This window comes from Arachis duranensis, chromosome 8 (assembly GCF_000817695.3).
Source record: "Arachis duranensis cultivar V14167 chromosome 8, aradu.V14167.gnm2.J7QH, whole genome shotgun sequence".
Taxonomy (NCBI): Eukaryota; Viridiplantae; Streptophyta; class Magnoliopsida; order Fabales; family Fabaceae; genus Arachis; species Arachis duranensis.
The window spans coordinates 7,264,512-7,281,297 of NC_029779.3; the positions used below are offsets into that span (position 1 = coordinate 7,264,512).

Genomic DNA, 16,786 nt, shown 5'->3' on the forward strand with positions numbered 1-16,786 from the left:
TTATATATCTAAAATTAATTTTAATTAATATTGTCCAAATAATATTTATTTTATCAAAATCAATTTTAGTATAAAATTATCAAGCATAAATTATGTTAACATAAATTCACTTTTATCCAAAATTAATTCTACAAAATCATTCTTATTCAAACTCTAATTTGATAAACTCCAATCCAAATATACTTAAGGCCCATTTGGGAAGTTTTAAAAGTAATTTGTTTGAACTTTTAACTTATAAAAAGTAGTAGTATTAATTAGGGGTGGCAAAACGGATTGAGTCCGTCGGGCCGATCCGCTAAATCCGCTAAAAAAGGCGGGTCGGGTTTGGATTTGGAGCCCGCCAAATTAAAAAATCCACCAAACACACACCGCCAAATTGGCGGGTTTTGGCGGGGCGGGCCGGTCTGCCGGGCCGAAGATTTTTATTTTCTTTTTTTTTATTAAATAAAAGAGTGATTACTATTATAAAATTAATAATTATATAATTTTTAAACACTTTTTTTATTTTTTATTTTTATTCTTCTTTTAGTTGTTAACTTTATTTATTTTATTTTACAATTTTGTATATATGCTCAAATTATATGACTTATTTTTTAAAATAAAGATGATTCTATTGACAAATATTATTTTAAGTAATTTTATTGAAGTTAAAAATAAAAAAATTATATTATAATTTGACTATTTTTTATTTGTATTTGATTTTTTAATTATTATTTTTTGATTAATTTTAATGAATTTTATTTTTCAACAAAAAAAAAAGAGTCAAGCGGGCTAGCCCGCCAACCCTCCAATCCACCATAAAGTGGGACGGGCTAACATTTTGAACCCATTTTAGTTGACGGGACGAGCCTAGACGGACGGGACGGGTTGGGGCGAGCCGGCCCGCTTTGCCACCCCTAATATGAACGCATCAAAAATTATATTCTAAATAGAGGTCTAAGTGTAGTTGACAGCAAAAGCATACGGCACATAATTATAAGCGTATAAATATAGAGAGAGATACACAACACAAGAGTACATTAAATACATACATAGACCCAACCCCACTCTTCTTTCTTCGTTCCTCAGCTCTGCTATCTGCAATTTCAATTAAACTAAACATACTTACTTGCAACTTCCCTTTCACTGCGACACACCCTTTTCTCTTTCTTTTTAGGGTTTCACACATCACTTCAAAATCGAATCGGAACTCATACATAACAAAAACAACTAGTTAATTTCAATTCTATGTTTCAACATCCAAACGCACGCAACATAATGCTTGGATTGAAAGGAAACCCAGCGTTATAACTTCAAAAATCCCCAAACGAACGGATTTTCACTCGGAACTCGAATCCAGGTTCTAAAACCTTCATGGATAGGTCTAGATCTAAGAGGAACTACTACTATGACCAGGACTATGATTCTGACACCCTCGCTAGGATCAGGCCCCGCTATAACCACCACTATAACAACGTTCCAGTTCACCGCCACCGCGGAGGAGGAGGTGGTGGTGGCGGCGGCGGCGGCGGAGGACGCCAGTTTAAGACTCAGGACTCGCCGTTGACGGTTACCACCAGCTACCGCATTCTGTGCCACGATTTGAAGGCCGGCGGCGTCATCGGGAAGTCTGGCAGCATAATAAAGTCCATACGGCAGCACACCGGCGCCTGGATCAACGTCCACGAGCTGATCCCCGGTGACGAGGAGCGGATCATCGAGATTTCCGACACTCGCCGCCGCGACCCTGAGGGGAGAATGCCGTCGTTTTCGCCGGCGCAGGAGGCGCTCCTCATGATCCACGACAGGATCCTGGAGAGCGACGCTGCGTTCGGGGTCGGAGAGGAGGATGAGGAGTACGGCCTCCCTGGCGGAGGAGGCGGAAGAGGTGGTGGTGGTGGCGGGAACAGTCGAGTGGCCTCGAGATTGGTGGTATCGAGAATGCATGTAGGGTGTTTGTTGGGAAAAGGAGGGAAGATTATTGAACAAATGAGGATGGAAACAAAGACACAAATTAGGATACTCCCTAGAGATCACAATCTACCCCGTTGTGTTTCCATGGCAGAAGAGATTGTTCAGGTGCAAATTGCAACCAACAAAAGTAGAATTACCTTTGGTGATTGTTTGAATTGCATGCATGCTGAGAAAAAAGAACACACCTACTTTTTTATTTTCATTGGTGGTGAAAGAATGCCAGCACCATTGTGGAGTATGGAGTAATGGACTATGGGGAAAAACTATGTTTTTTTGCCATTTACTCTTATATATACTCAGTGGTTGTTATACTTTTGGACAACCAATTAAAATTGCTGAACTGAAGACAATGAATATGGCTTTTTCTAACGTTTCAGGATTCCTTTAACTTCTTTTTCCCTTAAATACCCGGTGTTTCATAAATTAAATGAAGTAGAATTTGAGCTAACAATCATTAGTTGATTTAACTTGTGAATCAGTAGCATTTGAAGCTTCTTCATTTCCTTTTCAGCTGAAGAGCTGGAAAGGTGGAACAATTTTCAGCTTCAAAAGCATTCTGGCTTTGAATTGGTGGTTTGGAGTACATTTTTTTTGTTTTGGATTATTGATTTGTTTTATGATGTATGCCTGAAATTTATTGCATATATCAGTAACTGATTTTGATTTGATGGTGGATCTTGTGCTTCTTTAGTTGAACTTATTTAGATCAAATATGACATTATTTGTCGGATTTTCCTCAAATTTAATCCACCAAGTGTGGAAGACTGCTAGCGGTTGCTTTATCATGCTCTCAATGGTTCTCTTTTTCTGGTTTTGGAGCCCCTAAACTTTGTTATTATAGTGAAGTTATGGAAATGCATGGTCACTCCAAATATGTGGTGTGTTTCCCTGCAACTTTTACCCATTCAAAGATTATTTAAACTGAAAATTAATAATTGTATGATATGCGGTGCAGGTAGTAGGTGACGTAAATGCTGTGAAGAATGCTATAGTAATTATATCATCGCGGTTAAGGGAGAGCCAGCATCGTGACCGTGGTCATTTCCATGGACGTGCACATTCGCCTGAGCGATTTTTCTCTCCCGACGATGATTATGTTCCTCACATGACTGGTGGATCTCGTAGATCAGCTGTAGATGGAGCTAATTTTGGTTCACGAATGTCTAACACCAATGCCAGAAACAATAACCAACCCCAATTGGGTAATTACGGAATGGAGCCAGGGCCTGCTCCCATGGTTGATGAAGCACAGCCCCTGTATGGAGAGGAGCTTGTTTTCCGTATACTTTGTCCAGTTGAGAAAGTTGATCGCATTATTGGGGAATCAGATGGAATTGTAGAGTTCCTTCAAAATGAAGTTGGGGTAGATGTAAAGGTGGCCGAACCTATTGGTGGTTCAGATGAACAGATAATAATCATTACTTCAGAGGAGGTACTTGCTTTCTCTTTTTGTCTGTGTCCCTTTTGTAGTGTATTGAGTGTAACAACTGCAATATCTCTTAGATCACTTCTTCAAGCTATAAGTGTCATAGAGGCAATTTTCTTCCTGCTTAAGTAGTTGCAACTTAAACTCTTCCAAAAGCTGTTCAACGTGTTTTTCAGATGGATATAATTCTAACTGTTCTCATTATGTACTTAAGGGTCCTGATGATGAGCTGTTCCCAGCACAGGAAGCCTTGTTGCATATACAAACTCGTATTGTTGATCTTGTTCTAGATAAGGACAATACTATAACCACCAGGCTCGTCGTCCCATCTAGCGATATTGAATGCATAGATGGAAAAGAGGCCTCACTATCAGAAATAAGGAGGTTGACCGGTGCAAACATTCAGATTCTGCCTAGAGAAGAATTACCTCTTTGTGTTGCAAGAACTGATGAGCTAGTACAGGTTATTCATTGGACCTACTACTACTTTAAATATAACTACAGCAAATTTCTTTTGCTAAATGTGGTCTTGAGTAGGAAAATGATAGATGTTGAACTTCAAAATGCCGATGGATATTATAATAGTTATTGAAAACCAATGGGTGTAGGGTTTTAATTGGCTACTTTCTATTAGGAATTTTCCAGTAAATAGTAGATAGGATTAAAAACTTTACCATCCTCAAGGCCAAAGTGAAGACCAAACATTTAATTTCTTCTTCGTACATTCATATTGTTTCCTTTATTGTCTCTGCAGATTGTAGGAGAGATAAAGGCAGCACGAGATGCTGTTGTTGAGGTGACATCAAGATTAAGAAGTTACTTTTATAAGGACTTCTTTTCAAGAGATACAATGCCACCGTTGACCTCCTTATCGGGCATTGAGGCATCTTCTTCTAATAATATGGCTTCAGCTACTGAAGCTCCTGCAGCCTATCAGAATGTGCTAACTGCACCAGGACCCTTTCCATCAAAGGTATTCTTTTGATGCAATTCCAAGAAATGTCATTTTACCTTAATTATGGTCCGTTTTGCTTGACATTTTATCTTAAATATTGTCTATTTTGCTAATCTGCCATTTAATGGACTGGTTTTGGGGAGAATTTTTTACCCATGTCAAGATATATTTCTTATCTACATTGAAAATCACGTTTAAGCATATAATATATTATGGAAATTTATATCTCAGTAGTTTTTCCTCCCCGTTCATTATTCTTTGTCATAAAAGAAGGATTTTGCCTGTTATCGTTAAGTGATCATATGAACCTGCCACATACTATCCAATGACTAATGATCTAGTGGTTTCTTGAAAAATAAGTCAATACTATGTTGCAATGGCTATATATATGCAGTTTCCTATCTCAAATGTTGTCTACAGCTTAGGGAACCGAGTCTTATATAAGTAGTGACTGCTTGGGACAAATTATAGAGAATTTTGTTTTTTATTTGAATTAAAAATAAGTTTTTCTCTTGTTTCTTTTTGGAAGGAATCTGGAGGGTCTAGCACCGAGGCAGGAAAGCAGAAAGAGACTGACCGCCGCGAAGACGTGCCGAGTGGTTTAAATAGGTAAGTGGTCCACTGGTCCCTTTCATGAAATGTTGTGTCTTACTTTTTTCAACATGTCATCCTGTTTTCTTTCTCCCCTTGTCAATATCTCATCCCATTTCCCATTTTGTATGTGTTTAGGATTACTGTGCCTCTTGTCACAAGGAGTACACTTGAAGTTGTTCTACCAGAGTATGCAGTTCCCAAGCTTATAGCAAAATCCAAAAGCAAGCTTGTTCAAATAAGTGAGGTATATGTGATTATTAGATCTTACAGCCCCTCACCTTAATATTTGAAGTGGAAAGTGCTAAAACTAACATGAATCGTAAAAATTGCCCTACTGTAATGTGAGTTCTGTTTTTTCTGTCCATGATGATCCCCCTATGAGTTCTTTCTAGACCATATTTTTGTCATGCGAATAATCTTTGGGAAATTTTGGTACTTTATTCTATTTTTTTCATGTTCGAGCTTCAAGAATGACCAATAAAATAGGAGATAATTGTTTTTTAGTATTGCATTAGATTGTGGAAATTATCATTATATGTCTGTATTTTTATTTTGGAAATTAAAGTCATGCATTTTCACTTATGTTTTCATGGGAGCAGTTGTCAGGAGCCAACGTAACGCTTGTAGAGGATAGACCAGATGCGACACAGAAGATTATTCAGATATCCGGTACTCCAGAGCAGGCAGAGAGAGCGCAGAGCTTGCTCCAGGGATTTATTTTGAGCAGTAAGTCTTATATATCTTGGTTCTTAACCACCCCCCAATTCCCAGTATATCTTAAATGCAAATTTGAACTGACATTTATCTTTTCTGGATCTTTTCACAGCACAAGAAGACGGCCCTTGAGTGATGCACATATTGAGAATTTGGCTAAAGATTATGGCATTGCCATTACTTGTGTGCCTGGGGCATTGGCATCTTGTTCCATGCACTGATTGGTTTTCCATATAGCAAGAGTTAGGAATTTTGAATGCGAGAGAAGCATTCCAATGTAAATGTTGTACTGGGCGAGCTTATTCATTACTTGTTACTATTACTTTCAGCAAAGTGCAGGGAGCAATTGTTGGCGGCTACCCTGGATTGTGTTTTTCCTGGTTGATAACGCGAGTTTTATGAGTAAGCAATGCAATGGAAAGTTTTTCCACAAATGAAAACATAGGCTTTCATCTATTTTATTTATTTATTTATTTTCCCTCTAAAACCACATGGCTTCCACTAAAAGTACATTCCCATAGCCAGCTTCAACATATGGCTACATCCAATGGACATTGACAAATCATTGTATGTAACTAATAAAAATTATTTCTTCAAATAATTACTACTCTATTCAAAGTTTCAAACACCGACTAACTCTTTATAAAGATTGCTTTTTGATAATGGCTTCAATTAGATTTCTTATCATAACTCAAACTTTCAAAGTATAAATTTTCAAGAAAAAGGCCAAAATCATTTTATATTAAAACCATTTTTCAAAGTGTGACCTATAAATATATATATTTTTTTTTTGGTCTAAAGTTTTTTTTATCCCCCTTTTTTTTCAACTTAACTACTCACAATGACCCAAAAAGGGTGGTGAGGGTAAGGGACCAAACAACATTTCATCAGCTACATGGATAATAAAAAACCTAATCTAAAACACTACAAGCTAAAATGACATTGGTCACAATCCATTTCACAAAAGCACACCTATTCTCGCAAATGAGTTATAACTCAAATGACATAGTCTTCCAATACTCATACAGAGATTATGAGTTCGAGTAATCTGTTCACGAATAACAGGTTCATCAGAAATGATACATAAACTAAGAAATTTTCATCCAAAAAGCTATTAACCTCTTAACCTGGAAGGCTTCCCGTGTTATAATACCTCTTAAAAAATTGTACCGGATCAGAGACAGTCGCTCAGCATTAACCATCTACTTCAGCTAACTGATTCCTGATTTGGAATACATTGACAGCGTCCACCAAACCGTGCTGCTCTTTCTTAGCATTATCCGTTTCGTTGTGCTGCTGAATGCCAACACCAGCTTTCACTTTCTACTCTACAATGTCAGCTTCAGCTTCGTTTCTTGCTCCGTCCCCCTCTTTCGCTCCATTCAGGTTCCCTATCTCTCTCTTTCTTTCTTTCAATTGCTACAATTTCTGAAAATCCTCATCTAGTTTCCTTTGTTATCTATTATTAGGGGTTGCAAAGAGGTTCCACGTATGTTTTCAGTGTCTAACAAAAAGGAGAATCGCACTTCAAAGCTTTACATTATACCCATCACCACTGTTACTCGCTTTTGTGCCTCAACAGCTTCACTTGAGTCCTTGCACTTTGCTGACACTAATGCTAATCAAAATCACAGGTAAGAAGCGGTTTTCTTCCATCGATATATAGCTACAAGTACCTTGACTCTGCAAGTTGTGTTCCGCAGAATAAACGAATTTGAGAATGAGTTGAACGAGTTCTTTGATGAAGTGAAAACAATGATTAGAATGGGAAAAAGAGATGATGCTCTTGACCTACTTAATGCCGGCTCTAAAGGCATTCAAGAAGCTGCAATTCTGGATGTCTTAGCGCTGGGTTATGTGGCTGTTGGAGACCTAGAAACTGTTGCTTCTCTGTTGAATGTGGTATCAATTTTCCTATTTCTGAGTATTTGTTTTTACTTTCGATTTTGTCAAATTTATCATGGTTTTAGTCTTGGAAGATTATGTTTGACGTGTTACGTGCTCAAGTAGTGTTCTTGTAACTATATCTCTTTGTAATTGTATACTTATAGTTGCCAATAATTGTTTGTTCCATATATCTGTTGAAGTCATATTTCAATGGTGAAAGGCATACATTTGCATACTTATTTTAGTTGTAGTTCCCTGTAGAATCTTATAGTGTTTCACTCCCTTTTCTATGTGGTGTCCGTTCTTATATTTTCATTATTGCTAGATGAGAAAAGTGATTGACAATTTGAAGGATGACACACAACATCTAGATTTGATACTTACGCATATGGGAAGTATGTATTCAACATTGAGCAAGTTTGGAAAATCACTGGACACGTATCAAAGGGCTTTCAACATTATGGAAAGGACCTATGGTGAGTGGATGTTCCAGCTAGCAATGTTAGCTTTATTTTCTAATTAATTGTCTCTTTGGTTTCACTAAAAACTAGATCTATTTTCTTGAAACATTTTTATTTGTGCGTGTCCAGTTATAGTTACCAAAAAAAATTTCCATCTAAGATGCAGTTGATGTTCAAAGTTTCAAAATTCTGGTTTTCTCAATTTCATCTCTTCTTTTAGGTAACGACAGCCCTTTTCTTGTCACACCCTATTTGGCTATGGCAAAGGTTCTTGGTTCAACTGGAAAAGCAACAAAAGCCATAGAGAAATACCAGTGTGCAATAACTATTTTGGAGTCTAAGAGAGGTGCTGAAAGTAAGGATTTGGTTGTACCTTTACTTGGTCTTGGCAATCTTTTACTGAAAGAAAGAAGAGTCAACGATGCAGAAACTCATTTTACTAGGTTGAGCTGACTCCTTTTTTCTAATAAGAAAAATATCTCCCTTTCTGATTCAATGCATTAATGGCTCTGCTTTCTTGCACATTTACCTTTGTTTATGCTGTTTTCTAGGGTTCTCGACATATACACAAAGTCATATGGACAAAATGATGGAAGAATTGGATTGGCCATGAGTTCCCTTGCCCAAGTTAAGTGTGCTCAAGGTAACTGTACATTTTCACTTACACAACTTCATTTTTGTTTGCATATTCCTCTTTGCTTTATCTAGTTCTTTCTCTGCTTTGCTTTGTTGTGCTGCTGCTTCTTTTTTCGTGCTCACGCATGTTTGTGTTCTTTTTTCATTTGGTGGTTGTATCATTTAACACGAATGTTGGTTACAAGCTCTTTCATGCATGAGTTTTTTTTTTCTAAATAAATAAATAAATGGTGTCCAAGTAGAGAATTCTCATCATCTTTCTGCTTTTCTTTTTTGGCTACAATATTTAGGCACTGATTGATATGAAATATGATTTGCAGGGAAGTCAGATGAAGCAATCAATTTGTATGAACATGCACTTCATGTCATGAAAGATTCCAATTACTTGTCGCCAGATGACAGCATCATGGAAAAGATGAGGGTAGATCTTGCTGAGTTGCTTCATGCTGTCGGGAGGTAAACTTCTCTTACAACCTTGGTAATTTGAATGGAAGATTTAAGTAATTCTTTTGGCATTCAAATAACAAATTCTAATTTTTATCTCATATTAAAAAAAAAGAAAACATTAAGTAAAATCAAATACTAAGAATTGATGGTAACTTGGCACTCACTGTGGTGTCTATTACTTTACTTTAAGAGCACAAGAAGGCAGAGAATTATTAGAGGAATGCTTATTAATCACAGAGAGGCACAAAGGAAAAGGTCACCCCGGCTTAGTGACACACATGATAAATCTTGCAACTTCATATTCCCAATCGAAGAATTATGCAGAGGCCGAGCACTTGTTGAGAAGAGTTTGGAAATAATGATAAAGCAGAAAGGAAGCGATGACCAGTTCGTCAGCTTTCCAATGTTGCAACTTGCAGTTACGCTTCACCATTTGAAACAAGATGAAGAAGCTGAGAAACTGGCACTGGATGCTTTGCGCATCCGTGAGAAGGCATTTGGAGAAGATTCTCTTCCAGTTGGTATGTTTGCCCTTTCCTTTCCATAATTCCTGTTACATTTTGCCGTGAGAATATGAATCAAATTCTTATTTTAACATGATATTATGCATGGCAGGGGAGGCTTTTGACTGTTTGGTGTCTATTCAAACTCAAGTTGGTAAAGATGAGAGCGAGTTAGTTGTGCTACTTAGAAGGATTCTAGGTATACAAGAGAGAGAATTTGGATACGAGAGTGAGGAAGTTTTGGTTACAGTGAAAAAGATTGTATTCTTGTTGGATAAACTAGGGAGAAGAGATGAAATGCTTCCCTTGCAGAGGAGGTTGTCTCTGCTTAGAAAGAAGTATAAGCAGATGATTCATCACTGAGGGACTATAATATGTGCCTCCTTGGTGCCGTCTTTGTGAGCTTAAATGGCAACCTAAATGGTTTAAAAAGTTAATACAAATAGAAATAGAAAGTCGACCAATCAGATTGGTTATGATAGTAAACTGTTTTTTGTTTAGGAACTGTGAAATGAGTACATGAGGAAAATATTGAGAGGACCTGCGCTGTCGCTGTGGCCCATATCTCTCTCAAATTGCAAGGGATAAATGAAAATAATGGGTAACTAGCTGAATAAGATGTCTAAAAGGGATAAAAAGAATGTTTAATTTCCATATATTGTTACATAAATAATCTATATGAATTATTCTTTTCCTTTAAAATAATTATCACTTTGATTTTGTCATGATAAAGGACAAGAAACACAGAGAAGTGGAAAACGAAATACAATCCACATCCCAAAGGTGTCACTGGAAAGACAATCTTCTTCGGCATGGCACAAGGATTTTTTTATTTAAATGAATTAAATAATGTTTTATTTACTGATATAAATAATTGTAAAAATTATGGTAAATGAGATATATAAAGATAAATTTTTAATTGGTATAAAAAGACGTGTAATTCTTGTCATTAGACACATATATTTCATATTTTTTTTTCTGTTTTTCTTTCAAAAAATACAAAAAAAATGTTAAATAATAGCGGATATATGGTTGTTGATGTGTATCGCAATTGTCGTATTTAATACTGCTGCACACTTAAGGAGATATATACGTGTCAAACACACTTACGTATCTCGTATACGGCGTAAAAACTTACCTGTAATGGAGATAAGTAATTCCACCCATTTTTGCAATAATTTTTAAAAGTATTTACTCTAGTAAATAAAACGCAATGCCACAATGGTGTACACATTCTAAGAAGATACAAGAGAAAATAATTAGATACTCTAGTGAGCGGAGATCAAATGCAGCATTCTAAGAAGGAAGAACCAACAAGAAACCAAAACGAAAGTTGTGTGACTCCCAACAAGTTCAACTATTTCACTGAAAAACCCTAGCCATCTACCTCAGGAGCTTCCCTCTTCGTCTCCAACCCCTGTTCGCTCTCACCAATCACAACAGAAATGGCTGCCACAGCACCAGCAGAAGCTGGGTCCCAATGGCCATTCAGCTGGTCTCTCTCTCTCTCTCTCTCTCTTCTCTCTCTCTGAAAAATTTGGTATTTTTTTAATCTTCTATTTGCATTGTTTTATATGCTATCCATGAATATTATCACTCCCAAGTTTTTGTCTTCTTTTGTTTACCTTATTTCTTGTGTGGTCTTGTTTGGTATCTGATCCCTTATTTGTGAATTATGTGCAAGTGGCTACCGTGTTATTTGAATACGAACTCAGCAACTTCTGATAAATATTTGGAGAATCAATGATGAACACTTTGATAAGCTAATCTACCAAATTTGTTTCTTAGTAACTGTTCATGACCATTACAGTGACCTAGAAGTTGATTTTGGACATGAACAAAATGCTGCTATCGTATGCGCAGCCTTAGCTGTTGATAAGGAGGTCAATTGTTTCTTCAAGCTATCAAATTTCCATTCTTTTACCCAAAAATTTCTCATTGGGTTTCTAATTTGATTTCATGTCTACTGCAGTTGCAACCAGACAAGGTGAAACGACTCATGGCAGTGTCTCATGGAAAGCTTTCAGTGTGAGTCTCTTCTCTACCCTCTATGCTATTATTATGATCTGCATGACTTGTGCATCCTTTCCTGTTCAACTGAAACAATTCTTGTTCCGCTAATGTTCTAAAAGTAAGTGATAGTGTTGGTAAACGATTACTTCGGTTTAATTATTGTTTAGATGAGTTGTTATTGATTAGTTAGACATATATGTGATTAGCTAATAGTTTCTTACTACTTAAGCCACATCTTAAGCTTGTACCAAATCTCAATTTCTCAACGGTTTCATTTCTCACCTACCTGCCATGTGATCCAACACAAGTACAATGTTTCGCGAACGCGGACCGAACATACCTTTGTAATCAATCTCCAGTCATCAGTTATGGTGATGAAATTATCATGAGTTGATGTGATGAGAATGCCTAAGAAAGTAAACTTTTTTCTGTAATTAGTTAATTCAGCTTAAAGGGTTCTGCAGAATATCTAATGGTACTTTTTTTTTTCCTATGTTCCATTCAGGCACTTTGAGGCAACGGAAGCAAGATTTCTTCGGGCATCTTTTAGTGCTTTTGTAGATGTCCTTACACTGGCCACAAAAACGATTGAAGAATTTGGTCAAGGAATGGAATTGTGACATTTACTTTTCTTATTCTTAAAGAATGTATTGCTACTCCAACCATTATATATAATCCTATTAGGTTTCTCATAGTATATTTGTATGTGTTTGCATTTTCACTTTCATATACTTTTATAGGATTCTGTTCCAAGATTGTGTAACCAAGTTTTACTCATTCATGTGGCAAAATTGATATTCTCCCACCAACAAATTTATGACTTCCATCCAACTTGTAAAAAGAGGAATGTTGCTTATTGCTTTAAATGGCATTTAGGAAGAAAATTGAAGTAGCTTTTTGGATAATTGGCATGAACAATATTATTTGACAAGGAAAAATAGATACCAAAATCAAGTAGATTAGAAAATTTTTGATATTACTGTAGATTAATTAAAAGCCATGTTATTTGCTCAAATTTGAGAAACATATGTAGCCTTACCCTGCAAACCGAAAAGTCGAAAAGAGAAACCAAATTTACTTGATTATATAGAATGTTTCACCATTAAAAATAAAATATCAACAATGAAACTATCATGCAAGACCATTTTGGAGACTATATAATAACAATAACAACCGTATAATACTTCTTAAGTGACAAAGTGAAACCTATTGGATCAAATGGACGAAATACTATAATGCAAAATTGACTTGTTTCCAAGCTTTCATGACATCTTTACTGGGGTATTGTTCAACTTCTTTGCCATTGTCTCTTTCGGCTGGCAATCGCATTGAAGCTGATTTCCGTGGCTCGGATGGGTACTGGAAGAAACATAAATGGAGATGCGGTTGAAGAAACTATAGAATTTGTTCATATTGTACCGAGCAAACAACTCGCATTTATGTCATTAATCTAATTGAAATTGATAAAGAAACAATGTTAAACTTACCCTTTGTCTTGCATTGGAAGGATTTGGTGTGGTTGGTCTAGCAGGGTTTGGAGTAGTTGGTCTACTGCTCTTTGGTGTTGTAGGCCTACTTGACCGTGACCCGGTGCGTAAAAGTGGGAATCTATGCGGTGAAACAGAACGCTTATCTACATTACATGTAAAACAACTATGAATTCGGGTAACAACAAAACCTAACCTATATCTTCGCCATTGTTTGGACATGAAAAAGAAATAACAATTTGAAAGACAATAATAACATGAACTCTAGTATATTTATATTATAAGATCTGTGTGTATACCAACCTAAAACTTTTCTTGGCATGGTTGAGGTGAATGAAAAACCTCCAGGTCTCTGAGTTTGGACAGAAGGTGATGGTGAACGCCCTCTACTGCGTCAAAATGAAGAATTATGTCAAGATACTTATCCTAGTAAAAGGCCAATTTAATGTGACAACGGCATGCAGCATTTGTAGTTACCTTGCTGTAGATGTTGGTGTTTCTCTAATTGTAGCTCGAACAGCTTTTGGGACACAAATAGAGTGAAAGGAATATAAGTTTATATTTTTAAGGTTAGCCCGAAGATGATTGATATTGAAAAGCAGAAGATACCACTCTTGAAGTGAAGCCAGTCATCTTCGTCGTCTAGGTTGCACCCAACATAGGACGATTTTGTCTGGTTCGCGCCATGCATGGTCTCCCCAGCTGAACTTACAAATGAAAGGAATGTGAGAATACTTCCTAATAAGTGATAGGAAGAAAGTATAATGGAAGTGGAGAAAGTAACAAGTTAAGTAAGATGACAGTTTTCAGAAGAATGCAGCATATACTTGCCTGGTAGAATATAACGCTTGTGATATTTTGGAGTACTGATCACCAACGACTGTTGGGTACGCCCCTCGTGATCCATATAATCTTGGCACGTCCTCATTCTCTAATGTACCATGTTATGCACCAAGAAGAAAATGTTAACCGTCTTCACAAAATTTCACAATAATCAACTTCAATGATATCGAGACAGCGCTCCTCAAAAACAACTTTATATGAAAAATTATGCAAATAACAACATACTGGCGAAGCAAGTTTCTAACTCAAAAAGTCATTTGTAATAGACAGATAATTATCAGCCATGCAAAGATTCCCTATGGGCACCACTATCAGATTTTAGCCATTGATCACAATAACTGAATATAGCTCCACTAATTTTTATACTGCTACCATTATCTGATGCGATAAACATACATTAATCTCTAAAAGTGATACAAGAAACAAAACCAAGCCTTATCTTGCTAGATACTAGACTAGAATGATGGATATGACATTATCTGGATATAAATGCTTAATGCTAATAAAATACTATACTGCTAAACATCTGAAATTCTCGTAAGATTAACATCTAAATGCAAACTTCTATTCTACATGAATCGATACAAACACTTGTATCAATAATGAAGGATGTCAATTTAGAGTATCCAGAAGCGTTAAAAGAGGACCCCAACATGAATTTCTAAGTTTTTTCACTTCCTAGTAACCATATATTTTATGACTCATCCTGGATCCTATAAATAAAGGAGAAAAGAATATATGAAATGATTCTAACTATGCCTAAAAACATATTTATTCTCAGCACCTCAAAGCAACAAACCCATGTTGATGCCTCCAATAATCTAAGATAAAGATAAATGAATTTTCCACTGTCACAGCAATTAGTTTGAGCTTTCCTTTAATGGACTGAAGCAAAGTGGAGATCACTAAGTATACCTGCTCAATACAAGATACACGTAGCTCTGCTCCGGAAACTTCAACAACCTTCTCTTCCAACAAGTCATTCACTTTATATGTCACAGAACCTAAATGATCCACAGTATTCACAAGAGCTTTAATCGCATAATCCTTTAATGTCTCTACCACTCTGCAACCACAACACGAAAAGAGAAAACAAAATAAAGATGGGAATAAGGGATATAATACTACCATCATACATATATAACAGCACGCAGCAAGTAACTCACATTTGTTTTTGGTCATCATTGGTGTATGAAAGTTCAAAATACTCGGCAGCTGAGTATAACTGTGATCTGAGATTTTTCAAATCCTAGGAACAGTGATGAAAATATGAGACATAGTTAGCAAACAAAATCATATAATAAAAGCAAGAGATGCATTATGCAAATAGGCGCTAGCCATGACGGAGGTATGGTCGAGGAACAAACTTCGCCACATAAAAGGGCATTACACATGACCAAAGTACCTTGAGACTATCATCAAAGATCAAGCTCTGCTGCATAAAAATCTCATCATCAGTTGAAGCTTCTTGAGACACAGGCTGTACCGCAGAAGTGGTGATCTTCCCCATGAATGAAAATAATAGAAGCAAGAACACCTTATCCATAAGAAAGAAAATGAATAACAGTTAATTTGAATTCATGGTGGCAGAGTGATGAGGATTAAAGAAAAAATGAAAATAAAGCACTACCAAAAGAAAAAAAAAAAAAAAGAATATCAAAACCAAGATTAGTAACCTTTTAGAAGAAGATTGTTGAGAAAACTTCAAGCCCTTGATAGATAACATATGCTGACAAAGAAATTAAAAAAAATACTATAATTAGAAGACGGATAAAGTAGGAGACAAACTCATCCCTAACAACTAATAAGATACCTAAAGCTGATTATCTAACATAATTGCTGTCTGGAAAAAAGTATATACCATAATTCAAAAACAGAGCTTTAACAACAAAATCAGTAGCATATAACATAACACTATACACTATGAGAGACAATTCCAATTTCCACACTATACAAGACAACAAATTGAACTGAACAGCACAAAATTCCATCACTTTGTCTGAATCTTCACATATACTCAATTTCCACATCAAAATTCAAATTGACACTCAAAAAGCAAAGCCCACCCAAATACTTAAAAACATCAAAAGTTCAAAATTTTAACCCCATCAAGCCCACAAGTTGCTAACTTTAAGCAGAAAAATAACAAATTGAGTAAATGGTATTAAAGGAAAATGCAGAAACAAACCTGGTAACAGCTCTTTTTTCTTCAGTTTGCAGTGGTTAGAGTGTGAAACCCACATCCCATTTGAAACGAAAATGTCAAACAAAAAACAAAGACACACACTTACCAACTAAAAACCAAAACGGTTTGGTGTTTGAGTTATTGACCAAAACGCAGCAGTGTAAAAGGGACAGCTCAAAAATTTTCCAACTTAAACAGTTAAGTGGGTGGAAGGAGAAGAAAGCACTCGGAATATTGGCAGCGGAATCCGGAATAATTTCTTCTCTTTTATTTTCTTTTTTTCATTCTATTTAAATGAATTATCATAATTTTAACAAACAAACAAAACAGAGTATAAATCCCACCTTCTAAAATTAAAGTTTATAAAAGTATTTATTAGAATATTTATCTATTGTATCAACCATTTTCTATTCATTTGTATATAATTTTTAAGTGTGTAATATTATTTAGATTTAAAATCTAACTGAAATCAGGTGTCTTAATTTTATACAACTCTATAGATAGAATGGAATAAAATATTTGTTAGAGAAGAAAATAGTACTCCAAACAGCTTTGGGAAGTAGGAAGAAATTGGTCAGTGATGGTGGCCACTTCTCTCTCATCATGGCCCCATTTTTTTATTTTTTTAAATATGACTAATTTGGAATAGCATATAAAGGAGTTATTAGTAAACCCAAGGATT

The 16,786-nt window shown here is 36.0% G+C and overlaps 4 protein-coding genes across 4 annotated transcripts; 3 read left to right on the top strand and 1 right to left on the bottom strand.

The window, feature by feature from the left end:
* Positions 1-1,008: 1,008 nt before the first annotated feature.
* LOC107460507 (RNA-binding KH domain-containing protein RCF3) lies at positions 1,009-6,082 on the top strand. Its single transcript, XM_016078873.3, has 8 exons — positions 1,009-2,058; positions 2,909-3,385; positions 3,594-3,842; positions 4,134-4,352; positions 4,864-4,943; positions 5,064-5,172; positions 5,528-5,654; positions 5,755-6,082. The coding sequence occupies exons 1-8, from the start codon at positions 1,354-1,356 to the stop codon at positions 5,772-5,774; spliced, it is 1,986 nt and encodes a 661-aa protein (XP_015934359.1). The 5' UTR covers positions 1,009-1,353; the 3' UTR covers positions 5,775-6,082.
* Positions 6,083-6,464: 382 nt separating this feature from the next.
* On the top strand, positions 6,465-10,380 carry LOC107460498 (uncharacterized). The gene is made up of 9 exons (XM_016078861.3): positions 6,465-7,028; positions 7,112-7,276; positions 7,346-7,544; positions 7,855-8,005; positions 8,211-8,433; positions 8,542-8,633; positions 8,947-9,082; positions 9,311-9,594; positions 9,689-10,380. The coding sequence occupies exons 1-9, from the start codon at positions 6,943-6,945 to the stop codon at positions 9,937-9,939; spliced, it is 1,587 nt and encodes a 528-aa protein (XP_015934347.1). The 5' UTR covers positions 6,465-6,942; the 3' UTR covers positions 9,940-10,380.
* Positions 10,381-10,803: 423 nt separating this feature from the next.
* LOC107460499 (uncharacterized) lies at positions 10,804-12,286 on the top strand. Its single transcript, XM_016078862.3, has 4 exons — positions 10,804-11,071; positions 11,387-11,459; positions 11,549-11,604; positions 12,095-12,286. The coding sequence occupies exons 1-4, from the start codon at positions 11,022-11,024 to the stop codon at positions 12,207-12,209; spliced, it is 294 nt and encodes a 97-aa protein (XP_015934348.1). The 5' UTR covers positions 10,804-11,021; the 3' UTR covers positions 12,210-12,286.
* A 533-nt stretch (positions 12,287-12,819) lies between these two features.
* LOC107460460 (protein ABIL2) lies at positions 12,820-16,380 on the bottom strand. Its single transcript, XM_021128654.2, has 10 exons — positions 16,108-16,380; positions 15,325-15,456; positions 15,086-15,168; positions 14,835-14,985; positions 13,908-14,007; positions 13,686-13,778; positions 13,554-13,596; positions 13,380-13,465; positions 13,077-13,222; positions 12,820-12,948 (listed from the first exon to the last, which is right to left on the bottom strand). The coding sequence occupies exons 2-10, from the start codon at positions 15,427-15,429 to the stop codon at positions 12,820-12,822; spliced, it is 936 nt and encodes a 311-aa protein (XP_020984313.1). The 5' UTR covers positions 15,430-15,456; positions 16,108-16,380.
* Between the last annotated feature and the right edge of the window lie 406 nt (positions 16,381-16,786).